Source organism: Neovison vison, chromosome 7, assembly GCF_020171115.1.
Source record: "Neovison vison isolate M4711 chromosome 7, ASM_NN_V1, whole genome shotgun sequence".
Taxonomy (NCBI): Eukaryota; Metazoa; Chordata; class Mammalia; order Carnivora; family Mustelidae; genus Neogale; species Neogale vison.
The window spans coordinates 93,903,269-93,922,790 of NC_058097.1; the positions used below are offsets into that span (position 1 = coordinate 93,903,269).

The 19,522-nt window shown below is 40.7% G+C and overlaps 1 protein-coding gene across 2 annotated transcripts in view; it reads left to right on the forward strand.

Moving 5' to 3' along the window:
* The first annotated feature begins 17,598 nt into the window (after positions 1-17,598).
* ARHGAP20 (Rho GTPase activating protein 20) overlaps positions 17,599-19,522 on the forward strand; it is a 138,692-nt gene continuing 136,768 nt past the window's right edge. The window contains exon 1 of one of the 2 annotated variants that reach the window (XM_044257682.1): positions 17,599-17,669. Coding sequence is in view for 1 of the 2 variants with exons in the window: in XM_044257681.1 (XP_044113616.1) it covers positions 18,066-18,170 (105 nt within the window). In the remaining variant the exon portion in view is untranslated. Of the gene's footprint in view, positions 17,670-18,057; positions 18,171-19,522 lie in introns of those variants that run through there. The other variant, XM_044257681.1, reaches the window with a different exon arrangement.

Consider the following 19,522-nt stretch of genomic DNA (forward strand, 5'->3'; position numbering starts at 1 on the left):
TCTCTCTTTGTCTCTGTCTCTCTAAAATAAATAAATAAATCTTTAAGAAATGTTAATTCACTATATTGTATACCTGAAACTTAATATAATATTATATGTTAGCTATATTGAAATTTAAAAAAAAAAACCTACATGTTCTAGGAAAAATGAAATAACTAAAGGTAAAGATATACCACATTCATGGATTGAAAGAATCGAGATTATTAAAAGATCATTTCCAATCTCTTTAATTAATCTATAGATCCAATGCAATCTTAATTAAAATCAAAGGAGGGTTTATTTGTTTGTTAGAAAATTAAAAGCTAGGGGTGCCTGGGTGGCTCAGTGAGTTAAAGCCTCTGCCTTCAGCTCGGGTCATGATCCCAGGGTCCTCAGATCGAGGCCCACATCAGGCTCTCTGCTCTGCAGGGAGCCTGCTCCCCCCTCTCTCTTGGCCTGCTGCTCTGCCTACTTGTGATCTCTGTCTGTCAAATAAATAAAATCTCTAAAAAAAGAAAAAAGCTGCCAATTATTTTAAAAAAAAGGAAAATTAAAAGCTAATTCTTAAATTTTGTGGAAATTCAAAAGACTTTTGAATAGTTAAAACAATCTTGAAAATGGGGCACCTGGGTGGCTCAGTTGCCTAGGCCTCCAAATCTTGGTTTCAGCTTGGGTCATGATCTCATGGGTAATAGGACTGAGTCCTGTGTTGGGCTCCCTGCTCAATGCGAGTTCTCTCCTGCTGCTCCTCCTCCCACTTATATTCTCTCTCTCTCTCAAATAAATAAATAAATCTTTTTTTTTTAAAGTAATCTTGGAAATAGTCAACACTGAAAGACTTATCTATAAGACTTTAAAACTTACTATAAAGACAGAGTAATCAAGATAGTGTTCTATTGGCATAAAGATAGAGAAATTCTATTGGCATAAAGATAGAGAAAGATCAATGTAACAAATTAAAGAATCCAGTAATAAGGCCACATATACATAATAATTTATTTTTAGCAAAAATATTAATGCACTTTAAAAGGGGGAAATCTTTCACAAAATTGGATAGCCACATATTTTTTTTAAAAACCAACCTTAATTCCTCTATCTTATACCATATACAGAATTAATTTCAGGGATGCCTGGGTGGCTCAGTCAGCTAAGTGTCTGACTCTTGGTTTCACCTCAGATTGTGACCTCATGGATCGTGAGATCAAGCCCTGTGATGGTTCCCACACTCAGTCAGGAGTCTATTTGAAGATTCTCTCCCTCTGCCTCTCCCCCACTTGTGCTCTCTCTCTCTCTTTATCTCTCACTCACTAAATAAGTAAATCTTTAGAAAGAAACAACTAGAGATAAATCATCTACCTACATCTAAAAGTTAAAATTAAAAAGCTTCCAGAAGAAAACATAGGGCATTATTTTTGCAACTTGATATAACTCGAGTTCTTAGAATGCAAAAGCACTAACTGTAACAGAGCTTTTTTTAAAAAAAGTTCATGAAAATATAAAACTTCTTCTCTAATTAAACATCATTAGAGGATTTCAAAATAAGTCATATACTTCAGTTGATATATGTATATATAGGACTTTATGATTGGGACTTTTATCCAGAATATGTAAAACTAGTACAAACCAATAATAAAAAGATAAAAAACCTAAATTTAAAACATAAAAAAGACTTGGTGTAATCATTCATTTCATTCATTTCATGTCTACTTAACTGGGCCACTGTGTGCCTGACTATTTGGTAAGATAATCTAGATATTTCTGTGAAGGTGTTTTTGGATGAGAATAACATTGAAATCTGTAGACTGATTAAAGCAAATTGCCCTTCCTAATGTGGGTGGACCTTCTTCAATCCACAAAGAAATCCCAAATGGAGATGGAGATTTACATGTTCTGGATACCAGTCAGGTTTTGACCTTTGGTGACTGACAGGTAATACCACTGAGAGAAAGAGGGGTTTTGACTGAGATTCCCTCCCTTTGCCCCTTCCCCTCAACTCACACTCTCCCATATAGGTTCTTTCTTTCTCTCAAATAAATGAATAAATCTTTTTTAAAAAAATAATGTGGGCTGGTACTATTTGTACAACCTACCAGGTAGAGATACTTATAAAGTAAGTAAGACCATAACTTTAATGGATTCATAAAAATATATATTTTTCTGATGTCAAAGTAGAATGTCTTTATTTGGCAGAGGAAAAAAAAATTGGACCTTTCAAGAGCACAGAACTATTGGAGGCATAAAAACAGATCAGTCTATGTGAAAAAGACTCTAATAAGACAGTTGGAGACAGTCAGCCTATTCTGGTATGAATCACTTTCCTCAGTCCACCCACAGTTTGGGAAAAGCCTGTTTTTGAAATGTATTATGTTGAGCCCTTCTCTTATATGCTCTTTTAGGACATTAAGCTATATATCTGCAACAGATTTCCTTCCTTAGGAAATGTGGCCACAGTAGTTACAAAAGGTATTCTAATCAATTTTCACAAGGTATTGGACAGCAGGTTTGAAGAGCTTGGGTGTGTTTCTTCTCCCCCACAGGCTATTGCTAACTGGTGCAATTAAAGGCCTAATCTTTTTCCACCTCTCAGTCATAGATAAGTCTTTCACATACTTCTTAAAGATTTGGTAAATCAGTATTTGTTAGCACACAATTTATTATTTTTTTTCTTTTCCTTCCCTTTCTTCTTTTCTTCGTTCCTCCTTCCTCCTTATCTCTCTGTTTCCCCATCTCTCTTCCCTCTCCCTTCCTTCGCCTCTCTCTCCCCTTTTTTCCCAAACCATGGACCTGGGTGTTTGAAGGTCAGTGAGTTGAGGATGACAGTTAACGAAATGTGATTGTGTGAGCCACGGAGACACTCATCTCTAATTCTGTAAATGAGACAAAAGACAAATATGTAAAAGCATCAGCCAATAAAATACTTAAATTCAGAATTCCCCCCAATTTCTCTACTTCTATTTCATTAGCATTTGGGAAGAGTGTTAATATTTTGTTAAGCTAAGCCCTGCTGCTGTTCTTGCCAAGATAACATAAAAATGCAGTATCAGCTGTAATTTTATCTTGTCCCCTCTTGATATCCCCCTACAGAGTAACAGGATGCCGTTAGCAACACAGTCTGTGATATACTGGGAATAACTTTCCTTGTTGTTTTCTTTCTAGAAAGCATTATTTTCTCACCTTGTCCTTGGACCCAAGGTAAGTGGTGCCTGATAATTCCTGCTAACCAAAAGACGTAAAAGATGGTTCACTGCTCCAATGCAGCTATCACATATTCCTCAGAAAATGAATATGTGTTTCTCTCCCTTCCCTGCCACACAGTGTGCAAACAAAAGACGGATCGCCTGACCTGAAGGGGTCAGCCGTTAAGCAATGCCACATGCTTAAAGCACATTTCTGCAAAATTTAATTGCCGAAAAACCCCACTAAACATTCATGTGTACTTTATTCCTTTCCATTCCTTACTGATTACTCAAGCATTTCTGTGTGTCAACATAAGCATTCTCTTTTCTCATCACTCTCTCTTCCGGCTCCATTCTGAGTTATGGCATCCTTCAGTAATTTAACATTGACATATTTTATCATGGGAGCTCTGGAGACAGCTTTCAGGGCCTTCAAGATCAGCTCACACACAAAAGAAAACGTCTCAAGTTTAATTTACAGGGGAGTGAATTCTTACTGTTTCGCTCTTATTTGCATGGTCTCTAGTTTACAAAGCCTTTTTGCATGACTTGGGAAAGATGAATGGAAGGAACATTTCTCCTCTCCCCCTTCTCTGTCCTCTCAGGAACACAGCCAGTGACTGTCATAAGGCTCAGAGTCAGGAACTCCAAAATTAACCCAAGGCTCTCGCCTTAGAGCAAAGGTTCAGGGAAACTCATGTCTGAACTAAACTAAAGAGAACAACAACTATCACTTCTGTAGTGCTTTTACATTATTCAACGTGTTTTTACCTACATCTCATAGATGCCAAGCCAACAAACCCTTGAGGTAAGTGTTAAATTTATCTGAACTGAAGTTCAGAGTTTGCTCATGTTTACACAGTTGGGAAGCAGAGCCAAGAAACAAAATCTCTGACTCCAAATGGAATTTCTCTGCTTAATTCCATGCTTAATGATTCTTAAGGGAAATATCAGCAGCAAATTCATAAATTTAGGTAAGATTTTTTGTTATTTTTTTAAATTGAGATTTAATTGACATATAACATATTAATATCATGTATAAGAATACAACATAAGTATATATTGCAAAATGGAAATGACAATAAGCATAGCTAATATCCATCACCATAGACATAATTATTTTCTTGTGATGAGAACTGTTAGGACTCTCTAAGCAACTTTCAAATATACATTACAGTATTAATAATCACCATGCTGTATTTTACATCCCTAGGATTTAATATTTTATAACTGGAAGTTTGTACCTTTTCACTATTTTCACCCCCTTAGGTGTTTCTTTAGTTTCTATTTTTAAGAATAAATTAGTTCCGGGGTACCTGGGCGGCTCAGTGGGTTAGAGCCTCTGCCTTCGGCTCAGGTCATGATCCCAGAGTGCTGGGATCGAGCCCGCATCAGGCTCTCTGCTTGGCAGAGAGCCTGCTTCCCGCCCCACTCTCTCTCTGCATACCTCTTTGCCTACTAGTGATCTCTGTCAAATGAATAAATAAATAAATTTTTTTTAAAAAGAATAAATTAGTTCCTAGTTTAAATAAAATGTTAGTAGTCAAGTTATCGGATGTATACATTGTACCTGAAAATGTCAGGAATATCTAGTGAGTGCAAAAAATAATGTAAATATGCTTGGGGAGATTAAAAAATATTTTTATGCAACAGCTACTTGTTCTTCCCTAGAATAAATACTGCAGGTCTTCTTGATTCCTTTTGGAATAAAGCAGCTTTTAAGATTCATACTTTAAATCAACTATAAAATTTGAAGGGTCAAATGGCCACTTCATAAAATGATTTTGTTAGCCCACCCTAGGCATGAAAGGAATGAAGTGAACAGATTCAAGGTTAATTGCTATTTAAGTGTTCCTTACACAGAGACAGATATATTTACAAAGCTATAATCCTAGACCAGTTGCCTCCCTGAATCAACCAGTCAACATTTACTATTCTAGGAAATCAGATCAATTTTACCACTAACCTAAAAATGGTATAATTAGTGTGTATGCACGCACGCACACATATACACACACTACTAGTATTGGGAAACAAAATTAACATGTTCTTAAACTGGTTATAAATTACTTTTTGACTCGTTTGTGGTTTGGGATTATCTACATTTTGGATCTATTACTTGATAATATAAAATTTATTATTCTGTTTAAAGAACTTTTAATAAAAGTTATATGTTTTTAAATTTTCAGAGGAGCATCTATGAATTTTTTTCATCCACAATTCTATGATTCTTACAGGGCATACATACGATTCCATTTAAGAAACTAAAAACTCAATTCAAAGCATGGTAGAAGTTTCTGTCCATAGCCTACCACCCCGGAGTGTTAGTTCATAACACAGTAGAATAAAATCAGGACATAAATTACAAAAAGATATGTTGGTCTGTAACACGAAAATAAAACATGTATTTATTGATTTGCTCATCCCTGAAGCAAACTGACAATCCTGAAGAAGAAGAAGTAGAAGTAGAAGTAGAAGAAGAAGAAGAAGAAGGGTAGGGGAAGGAGGAGGGGAAGGAATGAAGGAAGAAGGAAGAAGAAAAGGGAAAAAAATGAAAAGAGAAAAGAAAGCACAAGTAAGGAACTGTCTGAACAGGCAGAGAAATCAGAGCTTATAGACTTGTTTTGTTTCATTTTCCTCAGGAAAAATTTGTTTCCAGGCTAAGGAATTAAGTAGAACAATAATATTGACTTATATTGTGAGAATCTCACTGCTGTCTGCCCTTTTCCAATTTCTTTGGCTTCTAAAGCACACCTAGAACGGCAAGCTCTGTAGTCACCAAGTTCAGTTCTGATCTTGAATAAAAATTGTCAAGGGCTTGTTTACTAGATCATAAAATTGGGCTAGGTGAAAGTCTTAGGAATTAAGACTTCTCTGTATTTGTATATGTATTTTCCAAGAAAAGGTGAAGAGAGGATAGACAACAGATAGAATCAGATGAAATTAATAATTAAACCTACACACACACACACACACACACACACACACAATACTAAAGCTTGGCACACTGGAAAGCCCATGATTGGCAGAATTATATAAGCCTGAATTGAATCCCAACATTGTAATGTCTTTGGGAAAACTATTTCATCTTTTAATACTTAATTTTTTTAAATCTGGGGCTGGGAAACCACAGAATTATTATAAGGATTAAATGAGAGAACTAAATATAAAGGCGTTTGAAATCATACTACTGAGATTAGATTCCTGACTCACACAATCCTATAAGTGATTTAATGTTGCAGAACCTTACACTTCTCTCTTTTTTTTTTAAACAGGAATCATAACAATGCCTCTCTCATAGGTTTATTGTTAAGACTAAATGAGATAATGTATAAGGACTTAGTTCAGTGCTTTTACACCAGAGCATCAGTATGGCTGGGTGTAAATGTTGAGCCACTTTTCCTCTCAAAACTTTATAAATATTACTGTGTTTTCTTCTAGCCATGGAGAAGCCTGAAGGCAGCCTCAACCCTTTTCCCTATGTAATTTGCTTTTTTTTTTTAAGGTTTTATTTCTTTAGAGTAATTTTGGGTTTACAGTAAAATTCAGAGGAAGATACAGAGATTTTTTTCATATACTCTCTGCCCTCCAACATACATAGCCTCCCCCATTATCAACATCACTCACCAAAATAGCATATTTTCTCTTCTGACCAAAGATGAATCTTTGTCAATCTATATTGACATGTCATGATCACACAAAGTCCAACGTTCCCCTAAGGGTTCACTCTTAATGTTGTACATACAATGGGTTTAGACAAATGAATAATGACATATATCCATCTTTATAATATCATATAGGGTACTTTCACTGCCCTAAAACTCCATTATCTGCCTATTCATCCCTTCTCCCCCACCCTCACTGGCAATCACTGATCTTTTCATTTTGTCCCTAGTTCCATATTTTCTAGAATATCATATAATTGGATCATATAATATGTAGTCATTAATAAAAGTCAGATTGACTTTTCACTTAGTAATATGCACTTAAGTTCCTCCATGTCTTTTCATGGCCTGATAGCTTATTACTTTTTAGTGCTGAATAATACTTCATTATCCGGTTGCTCCACAGTTTGTTTACCCATTCAGAATGCAGGACATTTTGGTTGCTTTCAAGGTTTGGCGATTGTGGGTAAAGCGGCTGTGAATGTCAGCATGCAAGTTTTTATGTGGACATATGGTTTCAGCTCCTTAAGTAAATACCAAGGAGCACAATTAGTTGATCCAATGGTAAGTATATTCAATTTTTTAAGAAAATACCAGGCTGTCCTTCATAGTGGCTATATCATTTTGCATCCCCCCTCAGCAATGAATGAGTTTCTGTTGTTCTATATGCTTGTCAGCAATTGTCACTATTCCCAATTTTGGCCATTCTAATAGGTATGTTGTAGGATCTCATTGTTTTCATTTACATTAGCCTAATGACAAGTGAAGAATCTTTTCTTATGCTTATTTTCCATCTGTATATCTTCTTTGATAGGTGTATTTAAGGTCACTGGTCCCATATTTTAATCAGTTTATTTTCTTACTGTAAAGTTTTAAGAGTTCTTTGTATAATTTGGATAACAGTCTTCTATCAGACGTGTCTTTTGCAAAAATTTTCTCCCAATCTGTGTATTCTCTTCTCATTCTCTTGATATTGTTTTTTGCATATCCCAAGTTTTAAATTTATCAATTTTTTTAATGGACCATGGCTTTGATGTTTACCTAAAAAGGCATCACCATGCCCAAAGTCATCCAGATTTTCTCCAATGTCATCTTCTAGGAGCTTCATAGTTTTTTATTCCACATTTAGGCCTATAACCCATTTTGAGCTAATTTTTGTGAAGGATGTAAGCTCTCCGTCTACATTTATTTTTTGGGTGGGGGCCAGTGGCAGGATACATGTTCATGATACATGTTCAGTTTTTCCAACACCATTTGCTAAAGAAACAATCTTTGCTCCAGTATATTGCCTTTGCACTTTGATCAAAGATCAGTTGACTGTATTCACGACGATCTGCTTCTGGGATCTGTATTCTGTTCCATTAATCTGTCTATTTTTTCACCAGTATTACCCTGTCTTGATTACTGACTCTTTATAGTAAGTCTTGAAATCGTAACATCAGTCCTCCAATTTTATTCTTTACCTTCAATATTGTGTTGGGTCTTCTGGCTCTTTTTCCTCTCTGTATAAACTTTAGAATAAGTTTATCAATATTCATAAAATAACTTGCTGGAATTTTGATTGGGATTGCACTGAATCCACAGATCAAATTGGAGATAACTGACACCTTGACAATATTAAGTCTTCCTATCAATTAATAAGGAATATCACTTCATTCAGTTAGTTCCCCTTTAATATCACTTATCAAAATTTTACAGTTTTCCTCATATGGATCTTGTATTTATTTTGATATACCTATACCTAAGTATTTCATTTTTCTTTGGATGGTAATGGAAAAGTTACTGTGTTTCTATTTTAAAATTCCACATGTTCATTGTTGGGACATAGGAAAGCAACTGACTTATATATATATATACTGTATATTCTACACCCTTTCTATAATCACTTATTGGGTCCAGGAGTTAGCTGACCGACTTTTTTTTTCAATGTTCTACATAGATGATTGTGCCACTTGAAAAGAAAGAAAGAGAGAAAGAGAGAGAGAGAGAGAAAGAAAGAAATTTTTATGTTTTCCTTCCAATTTGTATACCTTTTTCCTTTTCCTGCCTTATGCATTAGCAAAGACTTCCAGTATGATGTTGAAAGGTGTGGTGAGAGGGAACATCTTTGTTTTACCTGATCTTAGTGGGAGCTTTGAGTATCTCACCGTTAAGTATGATGTTAACTGTATATGTGTGTGGGTATGCATATATGTATATGCACATATATATCTCACATATACATAAGCATACATAACTGAATACATCACTACTATTATTTTTTAACAAACTATTATGTCAGATTAGTTAAAAGTAAGAAGATTTTATCTTCACTTATTCTCTTTGATGTTTTTCCTTTTCTTATGTAGCTGTGAGTTTCTGATCTGTGTTATATTCCTTCTTTCTAAAGAATTTCCTTTAACATTTCTTGTAAGGCAAATCTATTGGCAAGAAATTCCCTTAATTTTTCTTTGTCTAAGTTTTTATTTCTCCTTCACTTTTTAATTAAAAAAATTTCAGGGTGCAGAATTCTAGGTTGGCATTTTTTTTTCTCTCAATACCTTAAATACTTCACTCCACTGTCGTCTTGTTAGCATGGTTTCTGAGAAATCACATGTAATTATCTTTGCTTCTCTTTAGGTAAGGAGTCTTTTACCTCTGGCTTTGTTTACTATTTTTTCTTCATCTTTTATTTTCTGTAATTTGAGAAGGATACACTTAGGTGTAGTCTGTTGTTATTTCTCTTACTTGGTGTTGTTTAGCTTCCTGGATCTGTGGTTTCATGTATGACAGTATTTGGGGGAAATTCTCAGTCATTATTGTTTCAAACAGTTCTTCTGTTTCTTTCTCTTTCTGTTCTCCTTCCCACTGGGTATTCTAATGGGTATCCTCATTATGTGTATGTTACACTTTTATAGTTGTCCCATGGACCTTAGAGACTACATTCTGCTTCAGCCTCTGTTCTCTTTCCTTTTTGGTTTTCAGGTATTCTGTGAATATATTCTTTAGCTCAGAGAGTCTTTCTGCAGCCATGTCTAATCTAATGAGCCCATCAAAGACATCCTTTCTGTTACTTTCTTTTCCTCTCTCTCTCTCTCTCTCTTTTTTTTTTTTTTTTTACCTCTAGCATTTCTTTTGGGTTCGTTCTTAGGATTTCCATCTTTCCGCTTACATTGCCCATCTATTCTTGCATTGTCTACTTTATCCAGTAGAGCTCTTCGTATATAACTTATAGCCGTTTTAAATTCCCAGTCTGACAATTCCAATGGCCCTGCCATGTCTGGATGTGATACATACTCTGTCTATTGTGTGTTGGGGGGAGGGAGTGTTGTTTTGTTCCCTTTTTGTTATGCCTTATAACTCTATCTTGATAGCGAGACACGCTGTACTGGATAAAAGGAACTGCAGTAAATAGGCCTTTAATAATGTGCTGGTGAGGTGTTGGGAAGGGAAAACATTCTATAGTCTTATTATTAGGTCTGTGTTTTAGTGAGCCTATGCTTCTGGACTGTGAACTTCACAAGTGTTTCTTGGGGTTTTTTTCTCTCCCCTCTTAGGTGGAACAGGATGGCTAAGGAGTGCTGGAATGGGTATTTCATTTCCCCGGGTTACTTAAGTTCTAATATAAACCAGGTAAGGCTCTGGCTAACTAAATTTCCCTGAAAGGCAGGTGTTACTAAGAAAACAGAATGCTCTGGTGTATTTCAAAATGGTTCCTTTTGGGACACCTAGATGGCTCACTCAGTTAAGAGTTTGCCTTTAGCTCAGGTCATGACCCCAGAGTCCTGAGATCGAGTCCCATATCAGGCTCCTTGCTCAGTAGCAACCCTGCTTCTACCTCTGCCTCCCACTCCCCCTGCCCTGCACTTGCACTGAGTATCTCTCTGACAAATAAATAAATAAAATTTTTTTTAAAAAATGGCTCTTTCTCCCCCTCTCTCGGTTGAAAGCCCTCAGGAATTTTTCTCTGATACTTAGTATCCTGAAAATCTTACAGTGTTGTGGGACCCCCCGCTTACCCAACACTACCATGTCTAGGTCCCCTAGGAGACTTTAACTTTCTGAATTGTTCACACTGAGCCTATAGCTATTCATCAATTACAATCAGGTTTTCCTACACTGGCACAGCAGCAGCTTCTGCTTGTGAGTGTCTGCATCAGGAATCCCTGGCTCCCTATATTTTCCTGTCTCTCCAGTGTTGTGTGCAGCACTTTGCCTTGTATGTTCCCCACCTATAGATCCAAAAAGAGTGGTAAATTTTTCAGTCTGTTAAGCTTTTTATGTGTTTTTAAGTTCTAGTGGTGACTTCCAACCTCCCTTTATAGGAGCCAGAAATTAGATAAGTTGGTTTTCATGCCTGAATAAATGAAGAAATCTTTCTTCATCCTTTCATTCATTCAACAGATACTTACTGGGCACCTCTAACTTGCTCAACAGCATTCTAGGCACTAACAATATCACATTGATTTGGATCCTCATTTTAAGCTTGCAATCTGTTTTTTAATTTGTTATTTCATCTTTAAGCTCTTATCCATTGAATACTGGTTCTCATTAAGTCCCAGAGAATGCAGCATTTATGAGTTATTTTCTGTTCCTTTAGTTTATATTTTCATTTGGTTGGACTCTATTTTTTGCATGCAGTGCATGATTTCATGTTGTGCTATAGTATTTCTGCATCACTGCCACATCACTTTGTTTCGTCTTGCTCATTCTTTGCTCAAAGATGAAATAACAGATGAAAAGAGGGCTGCAAGTTTAAAATGAGGACCCAAACCAATGTCATTACAGAGCAAATAAGTAAACTAGATACAAAACTTAACTTTAAGATCTAAAGAACATCCAGTGTTGTTGGTAAATTAAAAACACCTATCACCCCTCTGGAAGCCACCAGTTTTTTCCTCTACATTTGAGAGTCTAAGGGTTCTTGTCCTTTTTTCTTTGTTCATTTGTTTTGCTTCTTAAATTCCACATATGAGTGAACTCATATGGTTTTTGTCCTTATCTGACTTATTTTGCTTAACATTATACTCTCTAGATCTATCCATGTTGCTGCAAATGTCAAGAATTCACTCTTTTTTATGACTGAGTAATACTCCATTGCATATATATTCTACATTTTCTTTATCCATTCATCTATTGATGGACATTGAGTTCTTTCCATAATTTGGCTATTCTAAAAAATGCTGCAGTAAACACATTTTTATTACCATACCATCTTCTGTTATTTTTCATTGCAAATATGCAACAATTGATTTTCATTTATAATTTAAATAGGATTTAAGGGAAACGATTTAAGTTTCATACTTTTAAGAATCAGAACTGGACTGAAATGCTATTGCCCTACTTATTAGCTGAGCAATTTTGCACAACTTACCAAACCTACTCATGCACTCTGCTCCCTTATCTCTACAATATCAGCACAGACAATAATCAACTATGCTGCAGATATAGCCGTGAAACAGGAGCAAAATTAAAAGGGCTAATTTCCACAAGTGCTCAGGGAGGATTATAACATGAACATGTTGACAGAGCTAATAACATGCAGTCAGTTGAAATGCCTAGGAAAAACAATGAGAAAAAAGAAACCTGAAGCGCTTTGTGGGGAGAGGTGTCACAGACTGTCCTTACCCTTGAAGAATGGGGAAGAACATTAGGCATGTGACAGACAACAAATGATAATCAGTTAATTTAATCTGGCTCACAGAGCAACCTAAACTTTGATGAAAAATAGACATCTCTCCTTTTAGCTGTTTCTTATTAAAATATCAGGTTGCTTTGTAAAATATACTTTAAAAATAACTAAGCTAAGCCTCTCACCAGCAAGCAAGCTTACCATGGACTAAGTGGAAGGGTTTAGGGGCATATCTAGTTTGATCTCACATGAAATGAATGGAACATAATTGAGGATGTTCTTCAGTCACAGGGAACAAAAAAAAGACCATACCATCAGGTGTAGTGGTTATGAGTATGAGTTTTGGGTGTCCTGGGTTTGATTCTGGCTCTTCCACTCATAGCTGTACAATCTCTGATAAGTACTTTAATATCTCTGAGCTCTTCACTTATGTAGTAAACATAAAAATACAAAACATTAAGCTTGTCTCAAAGATTATGATAGTGTGTGAAGTACTTAGCTAAGTGTTTTGACTACAAATCCTTTTCTCCATATCCTTCAAAGTTAACTCTCAATAAGTGATACCTATTATTAATATTATAATACTGTGACATCATAAGCGTATGGCCTTTGGACTCCATCAGATCTGGGTTCAAGTTCTGGCTCCACCACTTTTTGATTAATGACCTTGGAAAGTTGTTTTTCTCTTTCATCTTTTTATTCATTTATTAATTTATTTTTAAACTTTCTTTTTATTTATTTATTTATTTATTTATTTTTGAGAGAGAGAGAGAGTGAAGATCTTAAGCAGGCTCCACATCCAGTGTAGAGTCTGATGCAGGGCTCAATCTCATGTCCTGAGATCAAGACCTGAGTCAAAATCAAGAGTCAGATGCTCAACGAACTAAGACACCTAGGCACCCCTCATTTTCATATTTAAAATGAGTATAATAATACAAATGTCTTTGGTGATGGTAGAGGTTAAATGAGATAATACATGTAATGTATATCCAGTACATGAGAGGCATTCAACAGATGCCAGTCATTTTTATCACTTTCCCTAAAGAATAATGTCTAAATTTTTACAATAGAATCCAAGGTCCTTCTAGTCTGGCCAAGCTCTTTCTCCAACCTCAGCTCTTAACATTCTCCTTCTATACTCCGCTTCTTCCTTTCTTCCTCCTCTGCTTTTCCTAACTCCTCTGTCTCCCACTTCATGACCCTCCACTCTTAGAACTGGAATTCTGTTAAGGAAATAGCCCCCTTGAGATTCTAACCAAAGGATAAGAAAGTTCCCATGTCTGATCTTGGTAATTAGGTTAAAACCTCTCTTATATCAAGATTCATAGTCATTTTGGGGAGGGCTTGATCTCTTACAACAGTGAGACACTGTCAACTTTTTCTCTTCCAGAAAAATTCTATTAATTTCTCTCTCTCTCACACTCACACACACACACTTGGTATTTGTCATTCTTCTCTGGCCTCATTATCTCTCTTGCCAGTATTTCATCTGCCACTACCTTAGCTGTTAGTAGTTCCCCAGCACTAGAGACAGGGGAGATTACGACAACCATGAGCATTAAATGTAATAACAACAGCTACAACTCAGTTTTAGCTGTTGTCTTGGAGAAATTTAGCCTGGATTTCCATGTGAAATATCTTGATTTTTAAGGTTGGTAACAAGTTTGAAAAAGAAAAAAGCACTATGCTGAAAAACATGCCTGAATTCATCTGTGGTCCATCAGGTCGCAGTCTCTGCTCTGGGATATTCAGATAGCACTGCCAATGATTCTAATGTCCATTTTAGGGCTTATGAGGATGACGCCTGTGGACCTGACTATATTCGAAGTGCCTGGCACAGTGTCTGGCACATGGCAGACACACAATAAATATATATTGGATAAATGAGTCGTGCGGACATCCCCTTTCACAGTTAAATTTATTCACTGTTACTCAATCTAATGGTTGGCCAAACATTTTGGTTTCATTCTTAGACTAGTTCCTGTTAAAAGTCTGCTATTGGTGTTTCCCAGCTGTTAAACTACGCTATTCTTAGTACTTTGCTTTACCGTTTATTTCAAAATATTCTGGATGCATCCTGCTTGTGTCAGACCTGGTCATCACACTCCTTCAATTGCCTTGTCATCAGTATTGTTTTCTGGCTTCACACTTACTACAAGGTAACATTCCCAGTGCAGGGAAAATGCTTTCACTGTGTAAGGAATGAGAGGACTAATCTACCATTTATTTCTCCCACATCAGAGCATCTTCCTTAAAGTGTATAGAGAATGAAAATGGTTATTTTACTATTTCACTCATTCATTCAAAGCTAAGCCATTGGGGGAAAAATTATTCAGAGTATAACTCTGTGCTTGGCACACAAAAAAAGAGAAGACAATTTCAAGAAGCTTACAGTCAAGTAAAACAGAAACAGCCTAGTATAATGTGTGCTGCAAGGAGAAGGAAGCACACAGGAGAGGCAGGATGGACAAGTGGTTAAGAGCATTGATTCTGGAGCAGACTCCCAGGTTCCAAATTTGGCTTCTCTACTTACCAGCTGTTTAAAGAACTTATCTAACATCATTGTGACTTGGGTTTTCCTGTGCGTAAAATGGGTGTAAGGGAATCTAGCTTGTAGTTAAGATTTAAATGAATTAAAATGGGCAAAATTCTTAGACTCATACCTGGTATAAAGTAACTCAATAAATGTTATGTTACTACTACAAAAGGTGCACTTAACCTTGTGTGTGTGGTTGGTGTGTGGCAGTAGCTAGGTAAAAAGAAAGAAAGATTTTCTTGAGGTACTTACAGATATAAGTCCTAAAGATTTCTTTCCTCAACAAATACTTACCAGGTATTTGCTCTGCACCAGGCCCTAGAGGAATACATGTAAAACAGGGAAGGAAAACTTCCTAGGCAACAAGAACAGCAAGTTCAAAGCCATGAAGATGTGAGAGGTCAAGGCGTTCTTGGAAGTGCACATAGTTCAGTGTGAGGGAGAACAGGGCTAGAGTTGAAGTAGAGCAGAAGATAAGACAAAATGTAGACAGCCTTATATATCAGACTGAGCATTTGATATTTATTCCATGGACATATGAGCCAAAGAAGGTTTTAAGTTCGGGAGTGACTGTGATCTTATTTGTGTACTTTACAACATTACTCTGGTGATAATATTAATCTGAGCAAACACAATGTTCTTTAGGAAGTGAGATCTCCCTCAAAACTCCTTACAGGAGAGGATGGTTTTCTAAGCAAATCAAAACTAACGGAATTTGAAATAAGAGCACTTACAAATTCTAAAGTGAAAGTGAGTTTTTCACATGTGATTAGAGCATGAGGTATCATCTCAAAAAGAAACACCTGATAATCCACGAGACTCTCAGCATAAAATAACAATCCAAGCCTGGCCCTTCTGGACTGATCTCATATCCTTTTTGTGTCTCGTTCATTCATTTAATTAACAAACATTTATTATGCCAGACACTGCTCTAGACACCTGAGATACAACAGTAAACAACAAAAACAAAAAGATTTCTGACCACTGGAAGACAGGCAGATAATAAACACTAAAGATAATAAGTTAATTACATGAAATATTAAAAGGAGATAAGTATTATTGAAATTTAAAAAATGAGCCAGTGTAAGGAAACTGGGATTGTCCATTCATGATAGGAAACATAATAATACCATGATTTCAGCACAGATGAAAGGAACTGCAAAGCTGTCTGCAGTACAAAATCCTTGGTAAACTCTATAGTGGGTACAAAGTCCTCTCATGACACATGGGTCTAAGCTTCAGAAAGAGAGCTACCCCTGAAAAATTGCATCTGTGCACATATACATATATATATAAGAACAATTTATAAATATGTGTGTATATATATTATATAAACTAAGATTTTGGGGCGCCTGGGTGGCTCAGTGGGTTGAGCCGCTGCGTTCGGCTCAGGTCATGGTCTCAGGGTCCTGGGATCAAGTCCCGCATCAGGCTCTCTGCTGGGCGGGGAGCCTGCTTCCCTCTCTCTCTCTCTGCCTGCCTCTCCATCTACTTGTGATCTCTCTGTGTCAAATAAATAAATAAATAAATCTTTAAAAAAAAAATAAACTAAGATTTTTGCAACCTATGTAAGTTTGTTTTGAACAATGTGATATGGACAAGGCTTAAAATGGGCTGGGACATTTTCTCCCCATTACTTCCACAATAAACAATGCCAGTGTTTGGGGGTGGGGTGTATGTAAATGTGTGTGTGTGTGTGTGTTTTAGATAGCATCTCCTGCTTGGAACAGAGCCAGCCAGAGCCCTATTCTTCTACAACCTGTCTTGATAACAGCCCAACCCCACAGGAACCTGTTTTTTTTTAAAAATCACAAAAACAAACAAACCTCCTTCAACAACATAGTATCATGGAGTGGTGTGTCCTTCCTCGCTAATCCACCCTTCGTGTAGTCCTGACTCCAAGGGAAGAATGCCACCTACCGAATCATCTGCACCAGTCAGTTGGTCCTGCAAAGTGCAACCCTCAACTCGCCGGGGTTGGCTCCAAATCTCCTCCCTCTGATTATTCTCTGGCTTTAAAAAAAAAAAATTGCCACTATTTGGGCTGTCAGGAAGTTATGCTCTCGGTGCAGATATGTGATAAACACTTCCACATATTGTAGCCTTCTCAATGGCAAAGCCAGATTTCAGAGTCCTCTCTCTTGCCTGCATTTTCCTTAATTGCTCTTTGACGTTTGGAATGCCCGTGTCTTTGCAGCCGCAGACAGCGGAAACCGCTGGTGCAAATTGTGCCGAGGCTGCTGACCTGCGGCTGCAGAAGCCAAGGAGGGCTACCCCAACACGCTAACGTTCGGGATTGCTCAAGAGGTCAGGCGATGCTGGGGGCTTCCCAGTGTGCCCAGCCGCGGCACCCTGCGACGTGCAGCTCCAACCCGAGACCTCGGGAGTGGGGGCTTGGGGGCCGGGGGTGGGGAGTGGGAATGCGGTCCGGGGTCGGGGGGAGCCCTCTGCAGTCCACTGAAAGCGAGGCAGGAATCACCGCAACTACCCGGTTCCGGCTGAGGTCGCCGCGACTGCGCCGCCGCACGCGCTGCCGCGTCGCCGTCCCCCGCGGGCGCAGCGCGGGCAGGGATGGGGCCGGGTGCGCGTGGGCTGGGCGGCGGGAGAGGCGCGCGACCGTGCCCTAGAGGCCCCCGTTCGTGACACGGGCCGGTGAGCTCCTGCGGGCCGGGCCTGCCTGCCCGAAGTCGCAGGCTGGCAAGGTCAGTCGGTCGCCTGTTCCCTAGCAGATCTCTGCAAGCAGAGAAAGACGGCGGGCCCTGCGCGCCGCAGGCCGAGGAAACCGCTAGGAGCGCCGCGGCCCGAGGACGGCGTCCGGGGGCGGGTCCCGGCGCCGGGCGCCCGGCGCGGAGGGGGCGGGCCCGAGGCGGGGCGGGCCGAGGCGCGGACTGGCAGTTGCCGCCGCAATCGCCTGCAGCCCGCGGTGCCGAGCACAGCTGTGGTGCATGGCCCCGACGGGAGGCGCGCCGGCAGCCCGGCTCCCTGCCTGAGCGCGACAGCCGCCTCGGACCCACACGTCCTCGCCCCGCCGGCAGGCGTCCCGCGGACATGACCGCGTAGCCTCCTCCTGGGCTGGGATTTGAGGGAAAGTCTTCTTCATGGAAGCGATGTCCCCCCAGCAGGAGACTCTAGGGGGGCAGCCGGGGCGCTCCTCTTCTCTGACAGGCGTGTCTCGGATCGCGGGAGGCCCCGGCACCAAAAAGGTGAGGACGTTGAGCGGCGCCCTGCGCCCGCCGCTGCCGCCCCACGCCCCGCGCGCGCCCTCCGCGCCGCCACCGCCGCGCACGAGCCGGCTGCCTCGGGGATTAACGCTCGAGGCTCGCGGCCCGCAGGCGAGTTCTGGGACGTTCCCGCCTTCCCCGCCCTTACGGCGCCGCGGTCTCCCAAGTCACCCCGAGACCCCCGGGCTTCGCGTCCAGAGTCGCAAACGCTCTCAGAGCGGCCCCCACAGGCTCCCTCTCCCTGTCTCCATCCGCCGCGGGACCGGCGGCCGGGCTCCTCCTTCAGTCGGGGCGCGCGGGCGGGCACTGGGGCCTCGCCTTTCCCCGGCACCCCCTCCCCGAGGGCTCGGCCCTTGGGTGCCCCCGAGGACCCCCGGGTGCTCACCGTCTGCGGACAGGGTCACCTCCCAGTCGTCAGGGCCCGTGGCGTCGGCCGGGGCCGGCACCCCGCGCTGAGGAAGGTAGGCGGGCGGGCTGGCTGAGGCGCTCGGCCTCGCACCTGGACGCTGAGGCGCGGCCGCTCCGCTGTTTTTTCTGGTGGGGTGGGGCGGGGGAGGTTCCTGCGCCGACTGGGCTCTTCCGCCGCGACTCCGGGGGCTCGGAGGTGGCGGTCAGCCTCGCAGGTGTGCGCGGGATGCTCACTGTCCATCCCGCAGGGGGCACGGAGGATTGGTGGAGCTGGAACCGGGCTGGGCGGGGCCGTGGACTGCGGTGGAGGGTCTCGGGGGCCCGGCACAGGAGCCTTCGCCCTGCTGGGTCCCCTGGTCCCCCCTAGGCCGCGGCGGGGTTGGAGAGGGGCCCGGCCGTGGGGCGTGGGGCGCCGACCGTGACCTGTCAGAGCCGGGAGCGGGGACGCTGGCGACAACTTGTAGCGTTCCGTCCCGGTGCACACGGCCGCGGTGCGGCGTGCTGGTGCGGACCGGGCCGGGCGTCTTGGAAAGGGTCCCCTGGGCAAGTGCACGTGGCCGAGAGCCGCCGGCCTCTGCAGCCCTGCTGTCTGCCGGCGGCATTTGGGGCTTTCTGGCTGTGTCCACTCCTCCTCTCCCCCACCCCGACCTTCTGCTATTTGCCCCCCCCTTTTTTTGCCCTGTGTCCTGGTGGTGCCCCCCCAGTTTCTCTGGAAACAAACTGGGATTAGAGGGGATCACCGAACTCTTCCCTAAGAAATGTCTGGAGGCGCCGCGTTTCTGTCATGAGAACCTGATGATGGTCCAGACCTCACAGCCTTTCATGCTTCTGCGCACCAGGATCCCGGGTTGGCGAGAGGTCATTTGAGGAGAGGTGAGATGGTGCTTGGAGTACAGAAGGGAATGGGCGCTCCACCGGATCTTGAC